Source organism: Lissotriton helveticus, chromosome 10, assembly GCF_964261635.1.
Source record: "Lissotriton helveticus chromosome 10, aLisHel1.1, whole genome shotgun sequence".
Lineage (NCBI taxonomy): Eukaryota > Metazoa > Chordata > Amphibia > Caudata > Salamandridae > Lissotriton > Lissotriton helveticus.
In genome coordinates, this window is record NC_136071.1 from 899,217,536 (window position 1) to 899,238,997 (window position 21,462).

Below are 21,462 nucleotides of genomic sequence, written 5' to 3' on the forward strand. Positions count from 1 at the left end.
AGTATAGCACGTAGATAGTATTTTACAAATCACAAGAGGTATCACGGTGGGCTTCTGTCTGCGCAAGGTTCTTCCTCTTCGGCCGTTCGGGGTCCCGCTTCGAGTTCACCCGCAGGAAAACAAATAAAACAAAACGTGGCTGTTAGTGCACAGCTCCTAAGGTTTCAACTGATATGGGAAAGGGGGTGTGAGGGGAACGTTCGTGTCTCGGGTAGCTACCACCACCATTGCAAACACTCAGTCTATGATCCCGAAAGTGCAGTGATGAGCTGTAGGTAAGCCTATGCCCGTCACCTTCCTCCCACCTACCCGGTTCCTCCCCGCTTAAACGACAGTAAGGTACGCAAACGTTCACGTACCTGGCTTAGCCACGCGTCCTCCTGCGCGTGGCTGGGCGATGAGCGATACCGGTGGCCTCCTGGCTTCTCCTGGGCGGTCTTTCGCTCCTCCGGTTCTCCTCGCTGTGGGACTGCGTCCTCCTCCTTCGTGTTGTCGCCGTCGCTCCTTCCGCCCTCCGGACCTCCACACCGCGAGACAACTTCTTCTCTTGGGATCTCGCCGTAGATTCCGCTTTCTCCTGTCTCCTCCTCCGGGTCCGTGTCCGCTGGGCTCCTTCCTGCTCTCCACGCCGTGTCGTCCCTGGCCACGAACAGACTGGCGTCTTCCGTGTCCGCCTTTCTTTCTGAAGGGATCGGTCCTGATAGGCCCACGAAACGCCGTGTCATAGGGGCGGAGCTGGCCTCGCCGTAGTCCAGGCAATCGGTAAAGGGGCCACCCCAGTCTTGTTGAGGAGATGGAAAGTCCGTTACGGGGCTAAACAGAGGGCAGGTCTCGACCCGCTGACAGTGTTCCTTAGACTAGTGTGGAGATGCCTGATGACTTTGAACTAAGAAGATCTTTCTCTCTTCTGTTGATCTCGACAGCCCGAGTGCAAAGGTTTTATGCCTATGCATTCAAATTCTCTCATCAGAAATCTTTATTGGTTTTCTGAAGCTGCCACCTGGTACCTCATTTGCATACACAAATGTATTTCCTGACCTATACCTGCTTAATTTAGATTCGGGAGTTTCCTTTATGGGAACACATTTGTTTTAATATTTTGACTTCTTTGTGTAGTGCTTGTTAATGTTCTATTTTTCCTTATCCAGAAATATTGGCTACTGGAACATTCGAAATAATGAAGCATAATAATGAATACTTAAAGAATTAATTACCTTAACGGAACTAAATGTGTTAGTCAATCTTTTTTAAACTTACTATAATTCTCTTTTCCGTTTCCTGTGGTGGCCCATTGATCTTTACTGTTTATGAAAATGTTTGTAAATGATTGCTCCTAGAGACTCTCTCCATATCAACGAAAAAAGATCTATAGGACCAGTGACTCAGTTTGTATGATGATTAGACCCAATGATTAGGACTTAACAATCCCCGTCCATCAGGTTTTAACATTGGGTACATTAATTATCATTTAATATACACACAAATATTTGCCCATCAAAGAATCTCTCGCAACACAATACTACTGGCTTTGCATAATGTAAAGACAAATTACAAAGGATACAAAATAGGATAAGTGGCAGTTTTTCCACTTCTTAAGACGCCCCCATAACCGCTAGACAAGCTTTTCTGGCTCTTGTTGCACATTTCTAGCCTGTGTACGCCCTAACCTCAAGTTCATGATATTGTTGCTGCTTCCTGTACCAGTTGCGCAACCGCTCAACTGTAATACCATCCGATCAACATCTGGCCACAGATGCGGACTCTAGGTGATTCGCCCACATTTTGCAGAGTTGAGTGTCAGTTGTTGGCTATTCCCCTGCACGAAGGAGTAAAAAGACTGAGCCGAGGGACTACACAAGGCCTATGTTGTAACGCGACTGGGCCCCTAAGTTTACGGCTGTGGAGTGTCTGGGCTGGAATGAGGGGCACCCTAGGAATGTGCTGGTCCCGGTGACCTAGGACCGCCTTGCCGAGGGCAACGGTGTGCCTGCCAGAATACAGATGCCGCCTGCAGAGAGCCTTCTGCTGGGGCAATATGACCTGACTGGGCACTCAGGAAATTGAGGCCTATGGTGGTGAACGTAAGATGGTGGAGGACGTGTCAGAAGGCCCTGGTGCAGTGTCCCAGGCCTCTTGCCTGGGACACTGCACACTGCACACAGGAGAGGTGAGTTTGTTAGTTTGTTTTGTACATCGCTGTAATATACTGGTTTCTTGTAACACGGTAGAGTTCTAAACCAATATATTTCTCCCTAGACTCAGTACCCTCGTGGGACGGTCATCTGGGAGCCGTAGCAGGTCTGCTTTTCCCTTTTTCCTGATTTTGTCACCTTATTTTGAGTATAACCGCAACCAACACGGTCCCTTGTGGGGTCCTTCAACTTTTGGCAATTTTTTCCTTTTGTAGATGTGTATACATGGATCCAAGCTGAAGGTTATGGCTGGATTTTTAAGAATAGAACTTGATGGGACATATCTGATTTAATTTGTATTGCCTGAGATTTCCGCAACTCTTTAGACTATTTGTGCGATTTGTGTGCACCAGCACCCAGAGCCATGATAGGGACGGGCTCGTTTGTAAACTACACCTTTATGTTACAGGTTGAGTGTTTTCCACTCTCTGGGAATCCTGAGCCTGCCCGCCCTCTCTCCCTTACACAAACCCTCTGTGCAGGGTTTTTTACGGTAATTTGTAGGACCGCTGGCCTTTACTACCATTACCTTTATTTCCCCCTGCAGACAGTTTATTTTAATATCGTTTCACTGGCGTTCTTGTTGCCCTTCCCTATCACAGTCCTGAGGAAGACTCCCATGTAAGGTAGCCAATTACCTACAAGTCCCTGGGGTTGAAACGTCGACACTTTACTTTTCAAGCCAGCTTGCAACCAACGGAGATTCTCTTGCTGTGTCTTATTTCTAAAGCTTGGCTTTCTTTAACTTTGTTGACTCAAGTTCAGTAGTGGCTAAATAATATGCCCAACGCTGTTGTGTGATACGAATCTGTTTTTATTTCACTAATTCCTTTTGCATATCCAATACACTGTATTCTCACAAACCATCACCCATCCTTTCTTATTCCCCCCCATTCTTTTCTGGGCACAAATGTAATTTTTCCAGATTTATTATGCATACATGTGTCCTTGTGATGGTGTGATTAACTAACACTGTTCAGGCATTTGATTTATTTTGATTGTTCTTCTTTACGTTTTATAAGTATGTCTATCAGATTTTCTTGCTAAAAATGTAGTTGACTGGGACCACCCTACACTGTACCTTATTCTGCCCAGGTCCCATTACGTTATGTACCACCAGTGTGTTGCGACCCACAATTGGGGAAACACAGCTCTAAAGTGTGATTCGGGCTTGGTGTTCCCCGATCACATTTTAAAAGTTCAACAACAGTGTTGCTTTTTTTCCGGAGCGAAGCAGAAGTTAAGCTCCATGCAGCTTAAATACATGCTCCTCTAGCGGGCGCACCTCAAGGACCATTTCAAGGACAAGACACTATTCTTTGACATGTCAAAGGATGCCTGGGACTGGATGAGGGCCATCCATGACCGAGTCAGTAGCAGGACTCAAATGGCCATGACTCATGGAGACAGGTAGCTCGATAGAACTGAAGAAGCAGTAGCGGCCATCGATCCGAGGAGGTATCTTTGCATTGCCCAAAGCAGCAGTTTCACTCATCCACAGGCAGCAACGAGGGCCTCGGATATCACCACTTCTAAGGATCCCACTTGAGACGGCTGTAGGAGTATTGACCTTGTGTAGAGATGGGTCTGTGTTGGCGGTGAACCCAGCTCCACAGGTAATATTTAATAATTCAGGGGTTGTATCACAATGATTTTAGGGATGGATGGGGTGGCAGGCTATCTGTGAATCAGGTGCACAGGCAGTTCTATGCCGATAGTGCAGGGTTGCAGGGTGGGATGTAGTTGGGTAGTTGTATGGGTAGATAGATGGTATGGGTATAGTAGAGCATGGGCTATAGCTCGGATTAAGGGGTACAGCAAAATAGCTGCATTGCTACTGCATCACAGATGGATGTATGTTGGTGTCACATAAGCCTCTGCAGGGGCCACAGAGACTGGGTATTTTTTCATGAAACGTTAATGGTCTCTCGAGCAAGATCAAGAGAGGGACGGTCATTGGATACTTTAGGGGGCATGGTCCAGATTCGGTACTCCTTCAGGAGACATACTTCAAGGGGAATTCACGTAAAATGTTAGCACATGCAGGTTTCACAACAGATGCGAGGGGGGGAGCCATCCTAATTAAACAGTCAGCCCCCTTTTTAGGGGGTGAGACGTGGCAGGATCCCCAGGGACAGTTTGAGGCTGTAGTCGGCACATGGAACAGTAGATGGGCAACCTTATCTTTGTACAGCTGCCACACCCCTCAGCTCCAAGCTGAGGAGATATTGGTCAAAGCCGGAGGCGTGAACTTCCCCCTGTCAGCCTAGCTGATCAGATCATAAAGGGGACGAAGGTGGCCCATAACGGGAGGAGGGTGGCTGACTCCTCTTGGGAGGTATCTGGAGGCCATGGAGTTGGTGGAGGTCTGGCGGATGCACCATCCCAATACCAAGTACAACTTGCTTTATTACCGGGCTGCTCCATAGTTTTTGTTACATTGATCAATGCCTTTCTCATTGGCACACCAGTAACTGGGTTAGAAATGCCAAGTACTTGGTGAGAGGGATATCCTCTTTGGATGGCCTTCCTGATCAGGGAACTGCAACCTCACCGCACTTGGCAGCTGGATCCCTAGATCCAGGAAAAAAAGACAAGAAAAGCCATAAAATACTTTATCTTGGATATAGTGATATTGATCACCTCCCAGGTAACCCTCTAGGAAGCCTAAAAGACAATTATTAGGGGCCAGGCCATCTTGTTGACAATTGTCAGGGAGTATGTTGCGGCGGCTGCGCAGACTGAGGTGGACATTCTCGTGTTACAATGGAGGCGTTCCACCAATCGGGATTCAGAAACTGAACATGCCCTTTGACTAAAACAACAAGAATTCTAGGGCCTAATTCATAACAAGGACCAAGCCAGATACCTGTCCACTCAAGGGTGTGTTTACGATGTTCCTGACAAAGCAAGCATGCTATTGGCATGGCTGAGGAGACTGGATAGGGCCTCTATTGGATGGTGTCCCTCACGGGCGAATTAAGAACCGTTATTGGGTTATATTGAGCTTGCTGCAATGTTTGACGATTTCTAGGAAGCTCTCTGTCAGTCGAAGACACACAAGGGATCGGAGAAGGTGCAGGACTATCTGAAAGACATACAGGTGCCACAGCTTTCCCCTGTAGACAGGCTGACGCTTGAGGCCAATCTTGCTGAACTGTAAATCAACAATGCCATAAAAGCTTTGCAATCTGGTGGAATTTTATAAGGGCGTGGTTAGGAAGTTAAAAATTCACGTCCTCACCATGTTCGAGGGAGCCCGGGAGACAAGGGTGCTACCATAGGACCTCCGCATTGGCCACAATTGCGATCATACCTAGAAAAAGCTTACATATGGAGTAGTGTGGCTTTTACCAACACATACTGCTCCTCAACATAGACACAAAACATTTAGCAAAAATCTACATCATCACAATGTTAATACACCCGGAACAAAATGGTCTGCCTAACCAGACTACCCACCTTAGTCTTAGGCGGCTCTTTGGATGTATGGAACACACTGAAGGTCTGTGGTAGCCAAAAGCGGTACTCTCGCTGGATACTACCAAAGTGTTTGACACACTGATTTGGGCATCTATGTGGAAGACTTTGAAACTTATGGGATTCAGCCCGCGCTACCTGGCCTTGATTGATCTGCTTTACAATATGCCCCTAACCGAAGTCAGGGTGAACAAGACACTCTCAGATCTGTTCAACCTGAGGAGGGGCACCAGGCAAGGTTGCCCGCTCTCCCCAATGATTTTTGCCTGCCATTCAAACCATTTTCTTTTTGAAGTGCGTGGGCTCAGATGGGATGGATGGTAAAGAATGCATATTCTCATAAGCAAACTCCCTCCTACTTTATCTGGCAGGCCCTGAGTTGACTACAGATTGCATGTTGCAAATGTTAGATATATTTGGCGATTATTCTGGTTTATGCATTAACTGGGAGAAATAGATTCTGTACCCACTGTCTGGGGAGCTATCACTGAGAGTCGTCCGGCCACTGATCCCCCACAGACCACATTGGGTTTTAAATATTTAGTAATATATACCACCAGGGACAGGTAAAACTTCTTTCAGAAGAATCCGTACACTGTGCTAGACAAATTCCGGAATGATGTCACAGTGGCAGAGCTGTTTCTCTTAGAAAAGGTCACAATGTTCCAGATGATCACCCCTCCCTGACCTTACATATGTACTCCAGAAGAGTCCGTACTGGAAACCTACAGAATTCTTTAGAAGGGTGGAAACAGAAGTGAGAACACTGTTGTGAGTTTGAAAACCAGCAAGAATCACCAAGGAAAATTAACCAACGGTGTGCATGGGGGATTGCTCTCCTCAACATACAGGCCTATTACTGAGACTCTTAATTGGCAGTAATTAATGGGTTGGCCTTCGCCTTTAGACGAGCCGTCACGGAGAGTCAATAGACATGCAGTGGGTGAAAGGGTCTATCAGGCCACGTTGTACAGGCAAGGGAGCCGGATCTCGTTCCCACACCACACTCTGGAAGTGGTCTGGAACTGAGACAGAACACTACACCACCTTAAGTGGAACAAGATCATAACAACGAAACCCCTATATGGGTCAGTGGTATCCTCCAGGAAGTGGGGAACTTGCAGGGATTTGGAAAATGGGACCTGATTGGCATTAGCAGCATGGGGGGTATACTGGGGGAGGGCAGACCTAAAACCATAGAGACCTCTAGGGGGAGTTCGACCTGCTAGGCACGGAGGCATTTATATAACTGCAATTACGCCATGCATGCAACCCAGGTCTCAGAGATGCCACCCTTGAAGACGCATCACCCGGGAAGACAGGCTTCTGTCACAAGGGATCCCACAGAAAGCCTTATCTCGCATATATCAGACTGTTATAAACAAAACCCCAGACCCATTGGTGGATCTTAAGGCAAAATGGGAGGAGGACATGTTTTTAAGGAGGGGGGGGGGCGGCCAGAAGCAATCACTGCACAGAGGGAGGAGGCCATACGGTCAGGCTTCAGATTGGTACAATTAACGATCCTGCAGGGCATATCTCACTAGATATCTTCAGGCGAGGATCAGATGTGCTCTAAACAATGGCTGACAGCTATGGTCAGAGGGGAATGTAGTGAATAAGATTAGTCAATGGTAAAAGTAAAACTCAAATCTGTTTATTGAATCCTGGTGCAATGTAGTTCAAGTCCAACACAGAACTCTGCTCCCATTCATTTCAACTCACATTCCATTGCCCCCATATTTATACATGTCTCCACGTTCTAACATTCTGAATCTACATCACATTTGACAATAAATTAAGAACGTAAACACAACACAGGTTATGTTATACATGCTGTGGGATTGCCTAAAGCTGAAGGCATTTTGGTTGGGCTAGAATGCTGTTTTACAGATATAACTGGAATAGGAGAACCCCTCTCAACAAAGATGCTAATACTTCATATCTGGGGAGATGTAGCCATACAACGATATGCTAAAATCTGTTGCAGGGTGGACCTGATGGTTCCTACAAGACATGTGGTCCCCGGTCTTACCACACTTAGATCAATGGGACATGGACATGGACTGGTGCTCCTTAATTGAGAAGACATTTATGAGAGTAAAGGGTGCTCAAAAAAATGAGAAAGGATATGGCGGGATTGGCCACTCTATGGAATGTGGCTTGAGTATGTTCGGCTTATGGGTCATGATGTATTTGTAAAGGATGGAAGGACTCCCACATGTACGGGATGGGCGCCTAATGCAGTGTAAGGAAGTGGAATATGTGCAACTGGTATGCTGTTCTACAGAGTTCAGCTATGTGTGTCTTTGCTTTTGTGATAGAATTCTTCAATAAAAAGATTCTATTAAAAAGAATAGAATCCAGTGTCAGGTGCACAATCATCATCCAAACCCCTCTCCTTCATCCTCCTCATACTATAATAAATGATAGTAGTAATTTATAGTGTTGAGAAAGATGCCTACAGTTGGATGATGCCACCTAGGTGTGAGCACTTCAGTATGTCCATTGCTCGTCGATCACCAGGTCTGCTACCCATTTACTGCCTACTGACACTGTGCCCAGTGAGATCTTGGTGTACAAGGATTTCTGGAGCTTGGTCCGTAATCAAATGCACTCTGTGGATAGTGTGAGGTGTATGGAGTTGTGGGGGTTCCTGAGAGAATATCGTGTATATAGATAGCTTGGTAGCTGGCACGAATATATGATTATACCACGCTTTCAATTACCACGCATGGCTTTACCACGCGAATTTTACATCGCAAGTGGCTTTACCACGCTGTCATTTACAACGAAGGATTATACCACGCGTAGTTTGTCTTACCTGACAACTGCACGTCTTTCACCAGCAGCCCTTACTTCCATCCACCATTGAAACAAGCGTCAAAACACGTCTACCAAAATTAAAAAAGGACTACTATTTTTACGTACACGGCACGTCTTTGGGGGAGGCTCTTTCCTTTTACTTAAAAAAAAAAATAAAGAGCGTGTTTTTTTTATTTAAGTAAACCGCTCCATATTTTTTGTTATTTTTGTATGGGAGACCCCCCCAGACCCCCCCCCGAACCCTCCAGCCCCCCCCATCCCACGCAGAACGACTGAAAGGAATATCACGTCTCCCCACAACCCACGCAGAACGTACTTGCGTGGTAAAGACGGTCGTGGAAGGCACCCGCGTTGAAAAAACGTTTACGTGGTAAGTGTAGCGTGGTAAACGTTATGCGTGGTGATGCCTTCGGAGTAAATGATGTTTCTCAGCTGGCACACAGTCCATAATAGAGAAATATATCTACAGGGCTGCTGCAGAGGTCAGGTGTTCTCGACTGAAGGGGTAGGACCCTCAGAAAATATACAAAGTAAGCAGCCACATGTTTTGATAATTGATTTTTGGTTATGGTTTCAAGTTTAGGGGGAATGGAGGAGTTACCTAGTGGTGGCACTACAGGTGAAAAAAGTATAGGGTCGTTCGCCTGCTTGTTTAGCCACTCACAAGCCCTTTTAGTTCAGGCCACAGGGTTGAAGGTGCACATGCGCCTTTGTGTGGGCAGGGTAAGTAGATGTGTAATGGTGCATTCCGCCACGAGATGTGACAGAAATTGAGGTGGATGGAACCAGGATTGAGGATATTGGCCTTTAAGTATAAATAACATAGCTCGGAGTTCAGGTCTGTAAAATCTCCCATCTCGTACAGCAGTGTTAGTGTGTCTCATTTGATGCAAGGCTGTTTCCCGGCGGAAGCAAATTTAATCATAAGGAAACTGAATGAGTGATGTATGTACACATCAGTGAGTAAAAGATGTTGGGGCATAAATAGAGGAGTTTTGGAAGCACCACCATCTTCATCAAGGTTGTCCGTTTCTATAGTCTTCATTAGTATTGCCATAAACCTGCATGCACTTATATCTGCTACATTTACTATCTTGTCCCTGGTGCCCAATATAACCAATGCAAGCAACTTAATTATGTCTCCCTTAATGTCCTGGAATGGCCATTCACAATCCCAATTCCAATTACATTTATCACCTCTGTTGATTAAACCTCTAATCGTTGCAACTTTAACTTAATATTGCTTGAACAATGTAGACTGATAATCTGCAAGTTTCAAAAAGGATTTAACTAGATTTTGTTGTCTGGGGTTGAAGCAGGATACATAGACCCTTATCCTTAGCAATATATCGTAAATTTGCACAGACACTTCTATCACTTCGCAAAGGAGCAGGTAAATGACTTTGATGCATTTATAAAGCGCTCCCGAGGTGCAGTCGGAAAGCTATGAAAGCCACAGGTTCCCAAGTATTTTTTTTGGAAAGCTTTTGAACCACCACAAAGGCATTTGGCCCTCGCCTTTTTGCAATACCACCATTTTTTGTGTTTTTTAAATTTTTATTCATAAGTAAAATATGTTGACGAGCAGCCTTTCCCGCACACCAATAACTTTGGCGGTGTTTCCAACCCCTAATGTACCTGGGAAAGGTATTTAATTCTGCCACTGCCAGAGGCAAATCTCTGACCATTTCCAGGGTGTGGAGGGAGTCGGAAAGGAATTTGAGAATACCCAGAAACTCTCAGGTTTAGCACCCTCAAGTTTGTGGGAGTTCCCAATCCATTACAACACGAGTAAAAATTATATTTACAGGGTCACTTTTTGTGAACACTTAGCCCTCTTAAATTGATTAATTTGCTTGTTTAAGCCAGAAGTTCATACACAAATGCCTTGTGAATACAAGCTTCGTCCTCGGTCATGCCCCAATCGTAGTGTAGGATGTCAGCAGCAAATGTAAACATCTCCAATATTATTGTCCATCTACAGTTGCTTAAACTTCCTGTAATCTTCCTTAGCGTCTCATCGTGCTCTTCCACACAAGCAACATATACCAAAATATCTTAAAAGAATATTATTGTTCCATCTCAATTACCAAACATTAGATAATAGAAAGAAAAACACTAAGTCTAACCTGAAAGCATCTTAAGAAATGTTTAAGAGAAATGTATAAGTGGATTATAAATGAAGCAGAGTGACGTGAGTCCTGGTAAAGCACTGTCTGATGGCATACATTTACTAAACCCAGAGTGCTAAGAAAGTGCTTCACCTGTCTCTTATCTCACCATAGGTGTGGGTGATTCCACTGGCATTCGCTTAGATCAAACAAGTTCATGCATATGAATATCGCCTCACTGGAATTTCAAGCAAGTATCACAAGATGAATTCGTTCTATGGGCTGTATTGGTGCGTTTATTTAATTTGCCTTCCAGGGTAATCTCAATCTCACAAACACACTTTGCAGCTTGTACATCTTACTTCACTATCCCTTAAAATACTGCAACAAAAAACCTCTTATTTTAATAAGGTCTTAACAGAGCAAATTCATAAATTAATTTTTTAGTCTGACTTGATTGGTCTCCCCTTTGTATTTTGTGCATGATCAAGAACTATAAATCACATGCTGTCTGTCAACTACCTTAACTGTCCACCCACACAGCAACAGTTTTCGTAAAAAAACTATTATATATAGATGCTCTCTTCTGCACCCCTGCACTTTAAATAAACCACGATGAATTGAAGACTGGTTTTGGAGCCTTATTTGCGTCTGTGCGCTGGAGAAAGTGCTCGGGAGGTTTCGTCTGCACCGAAACCAGCTGGAGGCATATATATATATATATATATATATATATATATATATATATATATATATACTTATAATATATATATATATATATATATATATATATATATATATATATATATACCTATATTATATATATATGGATTTTATTTCCGGACAATGCTATAGTATTAAAATTAGAAATCGACAATGATATAGTATAAAAATTACAAACTGACAGAGGAAAAAAAAAGTAAGTACCTTGATTGCATTCCCTCTGTGATATGATAGAGGCGATTTGCACCACCATCTGCACATGCTCTCATTACAGCTAAAAATAAATGAAAATAAAACTGTTAAGAGATTGCAACTTTGAAAAAGTACACATTTTAAAACAGAAAATTCGCCTCTCTTTATTCCTGCCCTAGTAAAGCAAATCCCTTGCTTACCTTCCTGCCCTACAAAAGCCAATCCTACCTGCAGCCTCAATATTGGTTACAGGAGCTAAGAGAAAATGCAGGAAAACTGTTTACATATCAAGCTCTCAGGAACTAGAACTCTCTATTTGTAAGTGGCCAACCTGATATGTTTCAGAACAAACTTTGGAACACCTTCCTGAATACAAACTATTGATTCCCTCCAGACCTTTTCTTTGCTTAGCCTTTCCTTTGGTTAAAATGCATGTCATTTTTTTTACAAGTTAAAGCACTCAGTGGCTCAAGGTAAGATTTGCGCTAAAGAGGACCCAAAATAAATTAATACAATTTAGATTTAATCATTCTTTGCATTGCACCATCATAATCTACTGCTGTGATTACACTGTATACACTTTTCGACCAGCATGGACAGCAAACTCTGCACAGAACCTCAACACCATGTTATAGTGGTACATGGCCTATCCTTGTTGTGTGCTCACTTTCCCTACAACCAGTATCTGCTGGGCACACACACCCTGCAGTAATGCCCAGCTGAAATTACCCTTTGGCTATGCCCTGAGCCCAAAACCTCTGGCCTGTACCCAGTGGGCAATAGGTGTAGGGCATGACACTGGGTCACAAGTTCCCAATATCCCTGTTCTCAGAACATAGTAGAATTCAAGGCACTCACTCGTGTCTACAGAGCAATCAAAGACATTGGCCCTCAATATCTAAGGAAGAGGCTCCATAAATACCATCAGACAAGGAACTCCATGCCCGGACGTATCAGAAAGGCCAGCTCGGAATCCACCTTCCGGAAAGTCTTGAAGACTTGGCTCTTCAGCCTTCCTTAGTACCCTATGACACCTTACAACTTGCCCACAACCTTTTCTGTCTCCGCTAGCGCCGGGACACCTCGGTCGGGGGTAGCCGCGTGCTCTAGAAGCTTATATACATACATACATACATACATACATACCATACAATACTACTCATAGCGCTTGGTCTTCAGCCATGCAATGTGCTCAGTGCACTTATCCAGCTTGCTTTGAACGCTTTTTGCACTTTTCCATTACCTTTTTAGCACACTAAATGTAAACTAATGACTCAAGTTTGCATATAAGTTCTTGAACCACAAGGGTTCACCAACCTTGAAGGAATTAATGAAATGACATTTATAAAGAGTAGCTGCTGCTTCATTAGAAGTGTCCTGGCGCAAACAAAAGAAGAGCATGAGAGTGAATCTACAGTTCCCAACCCAAAAAGGTTTCCAATTGAGCCTTGAACATGCTTTCACTGGGAATAGTACGGAGATATAGTGGGAAATAATTCCAAAGACTTGGTGCTAGAAAGGAAAAGGATGTTCCAGTGGATTTTGCTTTCCGTACTTTAGGAAGGTGAAGCAAATAGTGATATGCAGAATGCAGTGCCCTTGGAGGGGAGTATTTTGTTAACCTGTTCTGGATGTACAGCAGGCCAGTCTGATAATAAGGTCTGTAGGTGATCAAAAGTGATTTGAACTTAATTCTAGACTTGATTGGGAGCCAATGCAGTTGCTTTTAGCCTGATCTGATAGAGTGTCTTTTCGGAATAATTAACACAAACCGGGCAACAATTCTTGAGACGCTACCAAAATTTGTCATAATCTAATCTAATCTAAAGGCAATGAAGACATTAGCAATCCCTTTCCGAGTAACCAGAGGGAGCTATATAAAAAACTTTGTCAATGATTTTAGAAGATCGAAACAAGTGGCATTAGTGTATTAACTCTTGGTTTAAAAAATAATGCTGTTTCCAATGGCACCCAATGATTTCTTGCGACTGATGAAGAGGTTGGTGCTTGCCCCAATTTGATGGTCCAGAGTTTGGTAGCAGGAATTGGGGAGGGAGTACCTTGTGGTACAAATCTGACTTTCTTAAGAAAAAAAGTGTTTGCCTCCTTTCAGGAGTGGCGTGGGTACGTCCTGCTCCTCAGGGCCTTACATTTTTATTTTCACAAAAATTCCCAAAAGAATTCAACACGCATGAACCAGTTTATAGAGGACAATAAAGGTGGATGGGGCTAAAAATTGATCAGCAAACCAGCATCAGCATTTAGAGCCCGATGCTCAAACTGCACTTTGTAGTAAATTTTGTAGTACTACAAAAAGTACTTCACAATATACGTTTTGCCTACACTTATATGTGAGGAGTTCTCCGCCCGATTGCGGAGTCTCTACACATGCAAGTATAGATTTTAGTAGTGCATATATTAGGGACACAGGGGAGCGGGTGGGAAAAGGGGAAAATTATTATTAAAAAGGGATGGGATTAGGGAGGAGTAAGCAGAGTTTAGCCATACTCATTAAGGGGTTTAGGGAAGGCTGTCACCCACCATCACAAGCGCAAGCCATTTGCATTACACTGGAGGTAGAGACATGTAACTTAAACTTTTGCAGTAAGTCAGCAAACTCACTACTAACTGTAAACTTAATCAAAAGTGTAACTTACCTTTGTGAATCAGGTCCATAGGCAAAAATTTACTCTTTTTGGTACAAGCAATACTGGTGGTAACAGGAGTCAGATGGGGAAGTAGTCAAAGAATGTTACACAAATGACTCCTTATGCTAAATCAAGACAACCGTAAGTTTAAGTGGAAAGAATAAAAATTTGGTAAAAGAGACTCGAACAGGCTCCGTTCAAATCAAAAAGTCTCCGAGGACTGGAGAATGCTAAGGCTGGCCCTTAAAAGGACGTCATGCCTCCACAAGGAAGTGCAGTGCAATAAAAGTCTTTTTGGTATAAAGTCAGGGCTTTAAATGGAAGTGACCATCGTCCATCTCAATCATGGAAAGCTAATTTTATCATAAATTTGATTTTTCTGCCTTTAGAATGCGCTTGCACAACTATTTATGGATATTCCACTTTTCAATGTATTGCTCTACAGATCAATCATGTTTCTTTCTTCCGTTTTGATTGTTGTACCGACTTCCATTATGGGGGACAGCGAAAAGTAGCTTAAAAATGTGTTGATGCAGCAGGTAACACTTGAATAACAGTAACATATTGGATAAAGATTAATAAATGAGGTTTTTGTAATTGGTGTCCACCTCCTCTTTTTTAATGTGTATATTTGAAAAACAAACAAAGATTTGGAGTTTTCTCCCAAGGTGTGTAGTCATTCAGTGGCATCACTAGGGTTGGTGTCACCTGGTGCGGGTAACTCATGGTGTCACCCCCTCACAACTTACCGGATGGACCATCTCACCCTCTGCCTGCACCATGTCCCCTCTGCCTGCACCATCTCTCCCTCTGTCCACACCATCTCCCCTCCGCTTTCACCATCTCACCCCCTGCCTGCACCATCTCTCCCTCCGCCTGCACCATCTCCCCTCTGCCTGCACCATGTCCCCTCTGCCTGCACCATCTCTCCCTTTGTCCACACCATCTCTCCTCCGCCTGCACCATCTCTCCCTCTGCCTGCACCATCTCCCCTCCTCCATCTCTCCCTGCGCCATCTCTCCCTCTGCCTGCACCATCTCCCCTCCGTCTGCACCATCTCTCCCTCTGCCTGCGCCATCTCCCCTCCGCCTGCACCATCTCTTCCTCTGCCTGCACCATCTCCCCTCCGCCCGCACCATCTCTCCCTCTGCCTGCGCCATCTCCCCTCCGCCTGCACCATCTCTTCCTCTGTCTGCACCATCTCCCCTCCGCCCGCACCATCTCTCCCTCTGCCTGCGCCATCTCCCCTCCGCCTGCACCATCTCTTCCTCTGTCTGCACCATCTCCCCTCCGCCTGCACCATCTCTCCCTCTGCCTGCTCCCTCTGCCTGCGCCATCTCTCCCTCTGCCTGCGCCATCTCTCCCTCTGCCTGCACCATCTCCCCTCCTCCTGCACCATCTCTTCCTCTGTCGGCACCATCTCCCCTCCGCCTGCACCATCTCCCCTCCGCCTGCACCATCTCACCCTCTGCCTGCACCATCCCTCCCCCTCCGCCTGCACCATCCCTCCCTCTCCGCCTGCACCATCCCTCCCCCTCCGCCTGCACCATCCCTCCCCCGCCTGCTGCTCTTTTAACCCTTTCCCCGTCTCCTTCTTAACCCAGGGTTCCTCCTGATTATAAAGCAAAGCATAGCTGCCAAGGTTTCAGTTTGCTACATGTGACATTTTCATATTTTTAGTGTACTTATAAGTGACATTACCACAAATAGGAGTGACTCCTTTCACAAGCAAAATCAATGAAGACGAGGGAAACACAAATATCATAAATAACACCTATCTGAGCAATGACAAACTCGTAAGTTAGCTGCTGCAAAGCACCACAAATGGAAGGGCAATAACGTAGTGCCCTTCATGACTAGGCCGCCCTAACAATCATGTGCGAGGCCCCACCAAACTCTTACCCAAAGCAGAAGAGGTCCACGGCCCAGTCAGTGCGCCGCTATGTTCCCAAAAACTTTACGAGCCAAAAAACTTGAGTCGTCTTACAGACGTCGCGTCAGAGAGCCCCGGTCCGCTGATTTATTCCGGGGACAAGACTGCGTGGCGCGCACGCACGCATTCACAAGGGCCATTGCTAACGTCGCATGATTTAAATAAAGGGCGCTACAGCGAGCCGCGCTACATAACGCAAATTTTACCTGAAGTAGTCTGTTGAAAATTAACTTACTTGCATTACAGGGGGTGAACGGCAGGCTGGAAATGCGGTTTAAGGCCGGGCCGCCCCCCTCCTCATAGTGAGTCCTTCAGGCCTCAACTATCTACCGGACTCCCTCAGCCCGCTGCATTCAGGCTCAGCTGCAGTACTGTAGCGTGTGCCTAAGCTCCAGCCGCAGTCGCGTTGATTCAATCACTGCGCGGCCTTCAGAGTCGCAATTGCCCAGCCAGGCTTCCAGTTCCAGTTCCAAACCTGTAGCCTCACTCCCGCCATCGCAGGAAGCGGCAGCGTAACGTTACGTGACGTCCTGCAAAGCGAAAACAGCAATTGGGCTCTGCCTCTACTGACACAGATCACTGTCAGAAAATAAGGCAGCGCCCAGGAATACTTTATACAAACAGAGCAGAGGCGAGGCTGCAGAGCTGTGTTACATACACAGCGTAACCAGATGGTGTCACCCCATGTCAGGGTCTCACCCGGTGCGGTCCGCACCCCCTGCACCCCCCTAGTGACGCCACTGTAGTCATTGTTTTTTTGTCCTGTCTCTCCGCACTAGGTTTTTCATGGCGGTGAGAAAAAGCTAAATAGGGCGGCTGGTGTCATTCCCACCAGCAACAGCTCACACTCTGTCGGGCAATAGGAGGAAGATTTCCATCGACAATGCAGACGGAGGCTCTTTTGAAGGAAACCATTCTCTAAATGATTCAGACAGACCGAGAATTTGGCGAACAGGATACTACGTGTATTTGCTATAGGTACCAATCAATAAACCAATCAATTAATCAATCAGGCGTTTGTTAAGCACGGCTACTCACCCGTAAGAGTCTCAAGGCGCAGTGGGTGGGGGGTTAAAGGCTCCAGTCCATCAAGGAGTGGGTCCGTCGAAGAGCTAGGTCTTGAGGTTTCTTACGAAGCTGGGAAGCTCTGCTGTCTGCCTGAGGTGGAGTGGAAGGGCGTTCCAGGCTTTGGCCGCTAGGGAGGAGAAGGAGCGGCCTCCCGATCTGGTTCTTCTGGTGCGTGGAACCACGGCATAGGAGTAGTGAGTTGATCGCAGGGTTCTCTGGGAAGCGTGGAATTGGAGTTAGCATTCCAGGTATTCTGGTCTGGTGTTGTGGAGGTGTGTGCGTGGGTGAGCATCTTGAAGGTGATTCTTGCCTCGATGGGGAGCCAGTGCAGTGTGCGTAGGTGCTGGGAGATGTGGCTGTGTTTAGGCAGGTTGAGGACCAGTCTTGGGGCGGTGTTCTGGATGTTCTGTAGCTTGCGGGTGAGGTTCTTGTTTATTCCGGCGTAGAGTGCGTTGCCGTAGTGTGGTAAATAAATAAATAATACCCTATTTTTGACTAGACTTATAGCATAACAGATAGCTCAATAAATAAGAGTCAAGATTCGAGGTAGTAGGAGTTTCTGCAGGTTTATTACAGCATAAGGACAGGATCAGGACAACCTGCATGGGAATAGGACAATAAGGCCCGGCAGGACAACTGGGGCCCAGCAGGGGAAAAGAGGCCCAGCAGCTGCTGGGGCTAGGTCTGGGATGAGCGCGCTAACATTTAATAACAAAACATTGACTTATATACATAGCGCAAACACATAGCATTACATTGCAGTAGGCGTAACAGTAGGTGGAGTAGAAGGCGTGACGCGTAGCAGTCGCGAGAGATAACAGTAAAAAGAGGTGTAACTGGGAGTATACATAGACATGTGATGCAAAACGTAACAGAATATGTCATAAATGGGGCGGAAACATTGGAGGGGGCTACCTAAGGAGCCGGGACCTCTAACCTAATGGTGCGCGAAAACTAGCAATGACGTGTTACTAGGAGAAGCTGGGGGCTACGAACTCTGTGCTAGGAGCAGAGACTAGAGTCTGGAGGGTCGGAGCGACATGTACCTAAACCCTATCTGGTATCTAATGTTTAGGGAACATGTCGATATAAACTAGAAGTCATGAGGGGAGAAGCTAACCTGATTTTAAGACTGGACCATGCATTATTCTATATGTAGTGCGTGAAGAATATTAAATGACCATTAATACAGTATTTCTCTAACGTGGAGACGAGAAGGCTAGACAATGACGGAAACTATTGATGCAGTTCAGTAGCTTAGGAATGCAGAGGAGGAGGACTGAACTGATAGCAGAAACTATAACATACTTTTGGCAGACTCAGAGGCAGAGCCGGGATGCACCGGGCACTGCGAGGCAGGAAGTAAGTGAAGGGTCGAGGATACAGGTGGGGGCTGTATCGCTCCTCAGCGAGGCTTTCAGGAGACAGGAGCTGAATCTGTGGTCCGGGCCCTTTTGAGGCCTGGAAACGGAGACTTTATAATTGAATAACGTGCACACTGAGAAACGTGGCAACATTACTTACATAGGCCTGATATTCGTAGTATTCACGAGGACTGGAAACTAACATACTAGAGGTGGACACAACTGTAATTGCGTCTTTAATCAGAAATGGGGAATAACATATGCATATTGGTCATGCACACATAACATATGATGGATGAGGCGTAGGGACACAGAACATGGCAAAATTTACTTTTCCACATTCCCTCCTTGTCACTACGTTTCCATCAGGAAACATCAATTTTCATGATACCATCTATCATTTCATACAGTACCATTTGCTCGTCTCGAATTGTCTTGGAACGGGATTTAGAACGGGGCTTGGGACTAGGAATACAAGAGGTAGCACACATGCTGCAAATCGCAGGGCCACATTGTATACAGAGGCAGCAGCTAAATATGATCGCTACTGCAATACCTAGAAAGGACAGGACTTTCCAACCCCATGCGGAAATTATATTCCAGAACCAACCGGACCATGTCCAGGTGCCTGGATCTTGGTGTAACAGATGGGCAATTTTATGGAGTCTGGTTATAGCTGAATAAACAGACGGCGCGTTATTTGGAATGAAAATACAACAACTGGATCCGAGAACTCTACAGGCCCCGCCCCTATCGGCCAGTATGACGTCAAGGACGAGACGATTCTGTAAAACGACAATTCTCATAAAGGATTGCTCTTCAGTTAAGTTACCTAGAGCGGAGGCAGTCTCATCTACTACTGCTTCAAGGGTTCTTGTTAACCTACGAATGAGCTTACTATTTACAACTGTACCTAAATAAGGGAAAACACCTTTATCTATATCAATGAATTGCTCTGCGGCGGTTTCAGTATAATCGACAATCGGGAGATTTCTCTTGTGTCTAGTGTGTACTAAGAAAGAATTCCTATGATAGTCAGGTGGGGCTAGAAAAACAGGTGGCAGTAGGAAAGCAATGTAACAGGTTCCCTCCCAATCGAGGGGCAGACGGACATATGCAGTTTGACCACAAACGAAATAAGAATGACGTGAAGCTTTGAAAATAGATTTCCCACTGTCACTATACTGGATAACAGTAGTACATTCACTATGACCTATATGTACAGAACCATAACTACGGACACATAATTCGCCTTTGACTGGTAGTACTGAAATAGCGGGTGAGTCTGGAGTAGTGTCAGACTGAACATTCAGAACCATGAAATTCGACGAATAATTTCCTAAATTATATACTTCATTTTCTAAATCTGAACCTGTTCTGTGGGGGAGACCTTGCTTGTCTGGGAAACATGTACCGTTAAGAAAAGACATATCTGTTGAGGATGACGTTAACGTGGACCATGCTCCACACGAACCATTGTGTGAGAATGGATAAGGAAAGAGTGGCAGAACTCCCTTCGGTGTCTGGAAAGGGGGGAGTCGACCACACACCCAACAATTAGTGGCATTGCTGGTCTGGTGTGAATAATGTAACATACGGATAAATGTGTTATTACGCATAGCGAGGCGGTATGAATATTCGTGAGGAGGCAGATCACTAAACGTGTGCTCTACTGTAGCATGAGCAGACATATTTACATGAGGAACTGGAAAACACAGATAGAAAGCATAGCTGGTGCAGGAAATCATTATGCTGAGAAATAATATGAAACTCAGAAAAACGATACATTTGATTGAACTTTGACTGACTCTCTCACTATGGGGGTCTATTTTATACATGTCAGAAACAGTCTAACCGTTTCACCTAGGGGAGGACTTATACAATCAAACTGGCTGACTTATTAGACCTGAGCTTTAACTTATACTCCTGTTGCGGAGTTTTCTCTAACAAGGGAGGGGTTGTAATAATGTCTTGTGCGGGACAGTCCTTTAAAACAATGTTCTGGCAATCCTTCGAATCCTGGGAAATGTTCTTGGAAATGTTTTTGAAGACTGGTTTCGATCCTTTGAAAAGTTTTACATGAGAAAGGTGGACCCACCCCTTCCTGCCTTCCAACTTGACGGCAGTTCGGGTGGTCAAGAGGACCTGACGTGGCTCCTTCCAACGTGGTTCCAGCGGACTTGATCTGTCGAAATTTCTGATCATCACAAGGGAGCCTGGAACGATCTCGTGCGGTGCCACCTCGGTATTGTCTGGAAATGCGGCGGCAACCTGTGAACGACATGAGTTGAGGGCAGACATCAAGGAAGCTAGGTAATCTGTCAGCATATTACATGAAACATCGGTAATACTTCGGGGTCTAGGAGTACCCCACATATTAGGGGGGCGGCCGAATACGACCTCATACGGGGACAGACCTGATCTGGAATGTGCGACCATACGCATGTAAAACAGAGCGACTGGCAAAGCTACTAACCAGTCCACACACTTGTCTTTACAGACTTTTGCAATGCGGATTTTCAGAGTCTGATTATGCCTTTCGACTAGTCCAGCTGCTTCTGGATGGCGTACACAATGGAACTTCCACTGGTACCCTAACAAAAGGGAAACATGTTTCATGAGTTCAGATGAGAATGGCTGGCCGTTATCAGAATATACGACTCTAGGGAGTCCATATCTAGGGAAGAATTCACGAACCAACTGCTTGGCAGTGGTCGCGGCTGTGTAATCTGGGACTGGATATGCTTCTGTCCATCTGGACAAAGCGCATACAACTACAAGGACATACTTGAAACCTCGACATCGCTCCATTTGAATATAATCCATCTGGAGGACCTCAAAAGGGTGGTCAGGGGGCTGGAAACCACCTTGTTCCACCGGGACACTTTTACCTGGGTTAAACTGACAACATATCATACAGGTACG

At 45.4% G+C, this 21,462-nt stretch overlaps 1 protein-coding gene across 5 annotated transcripts in view; it reads right to left on the minus strand.

The window, feature by feature from the left end:
- Positions 1-21,462, minus strand: part of LOC144784620 (thiamine pyrophosphokinase 1-like) — a 1,414,696-nt gene that overhangs the window by 868,591 nt on the left and 524,643 nt on the right. For all 5 annotated transcript variants that reach the window (XM_078663541.1, XM_078663543.1, XM_078663544.1 and 2 more), the window contains one exon: positions 11,537-11,606. In XM_078663541.1, coding sequence (XP_078519667.1) covers positions 11,537-11,606 — 70 coding nt within the window. The remainder of the gene's footprint in view (positions 1-11,536; positions 11,607-21,462) is intronic.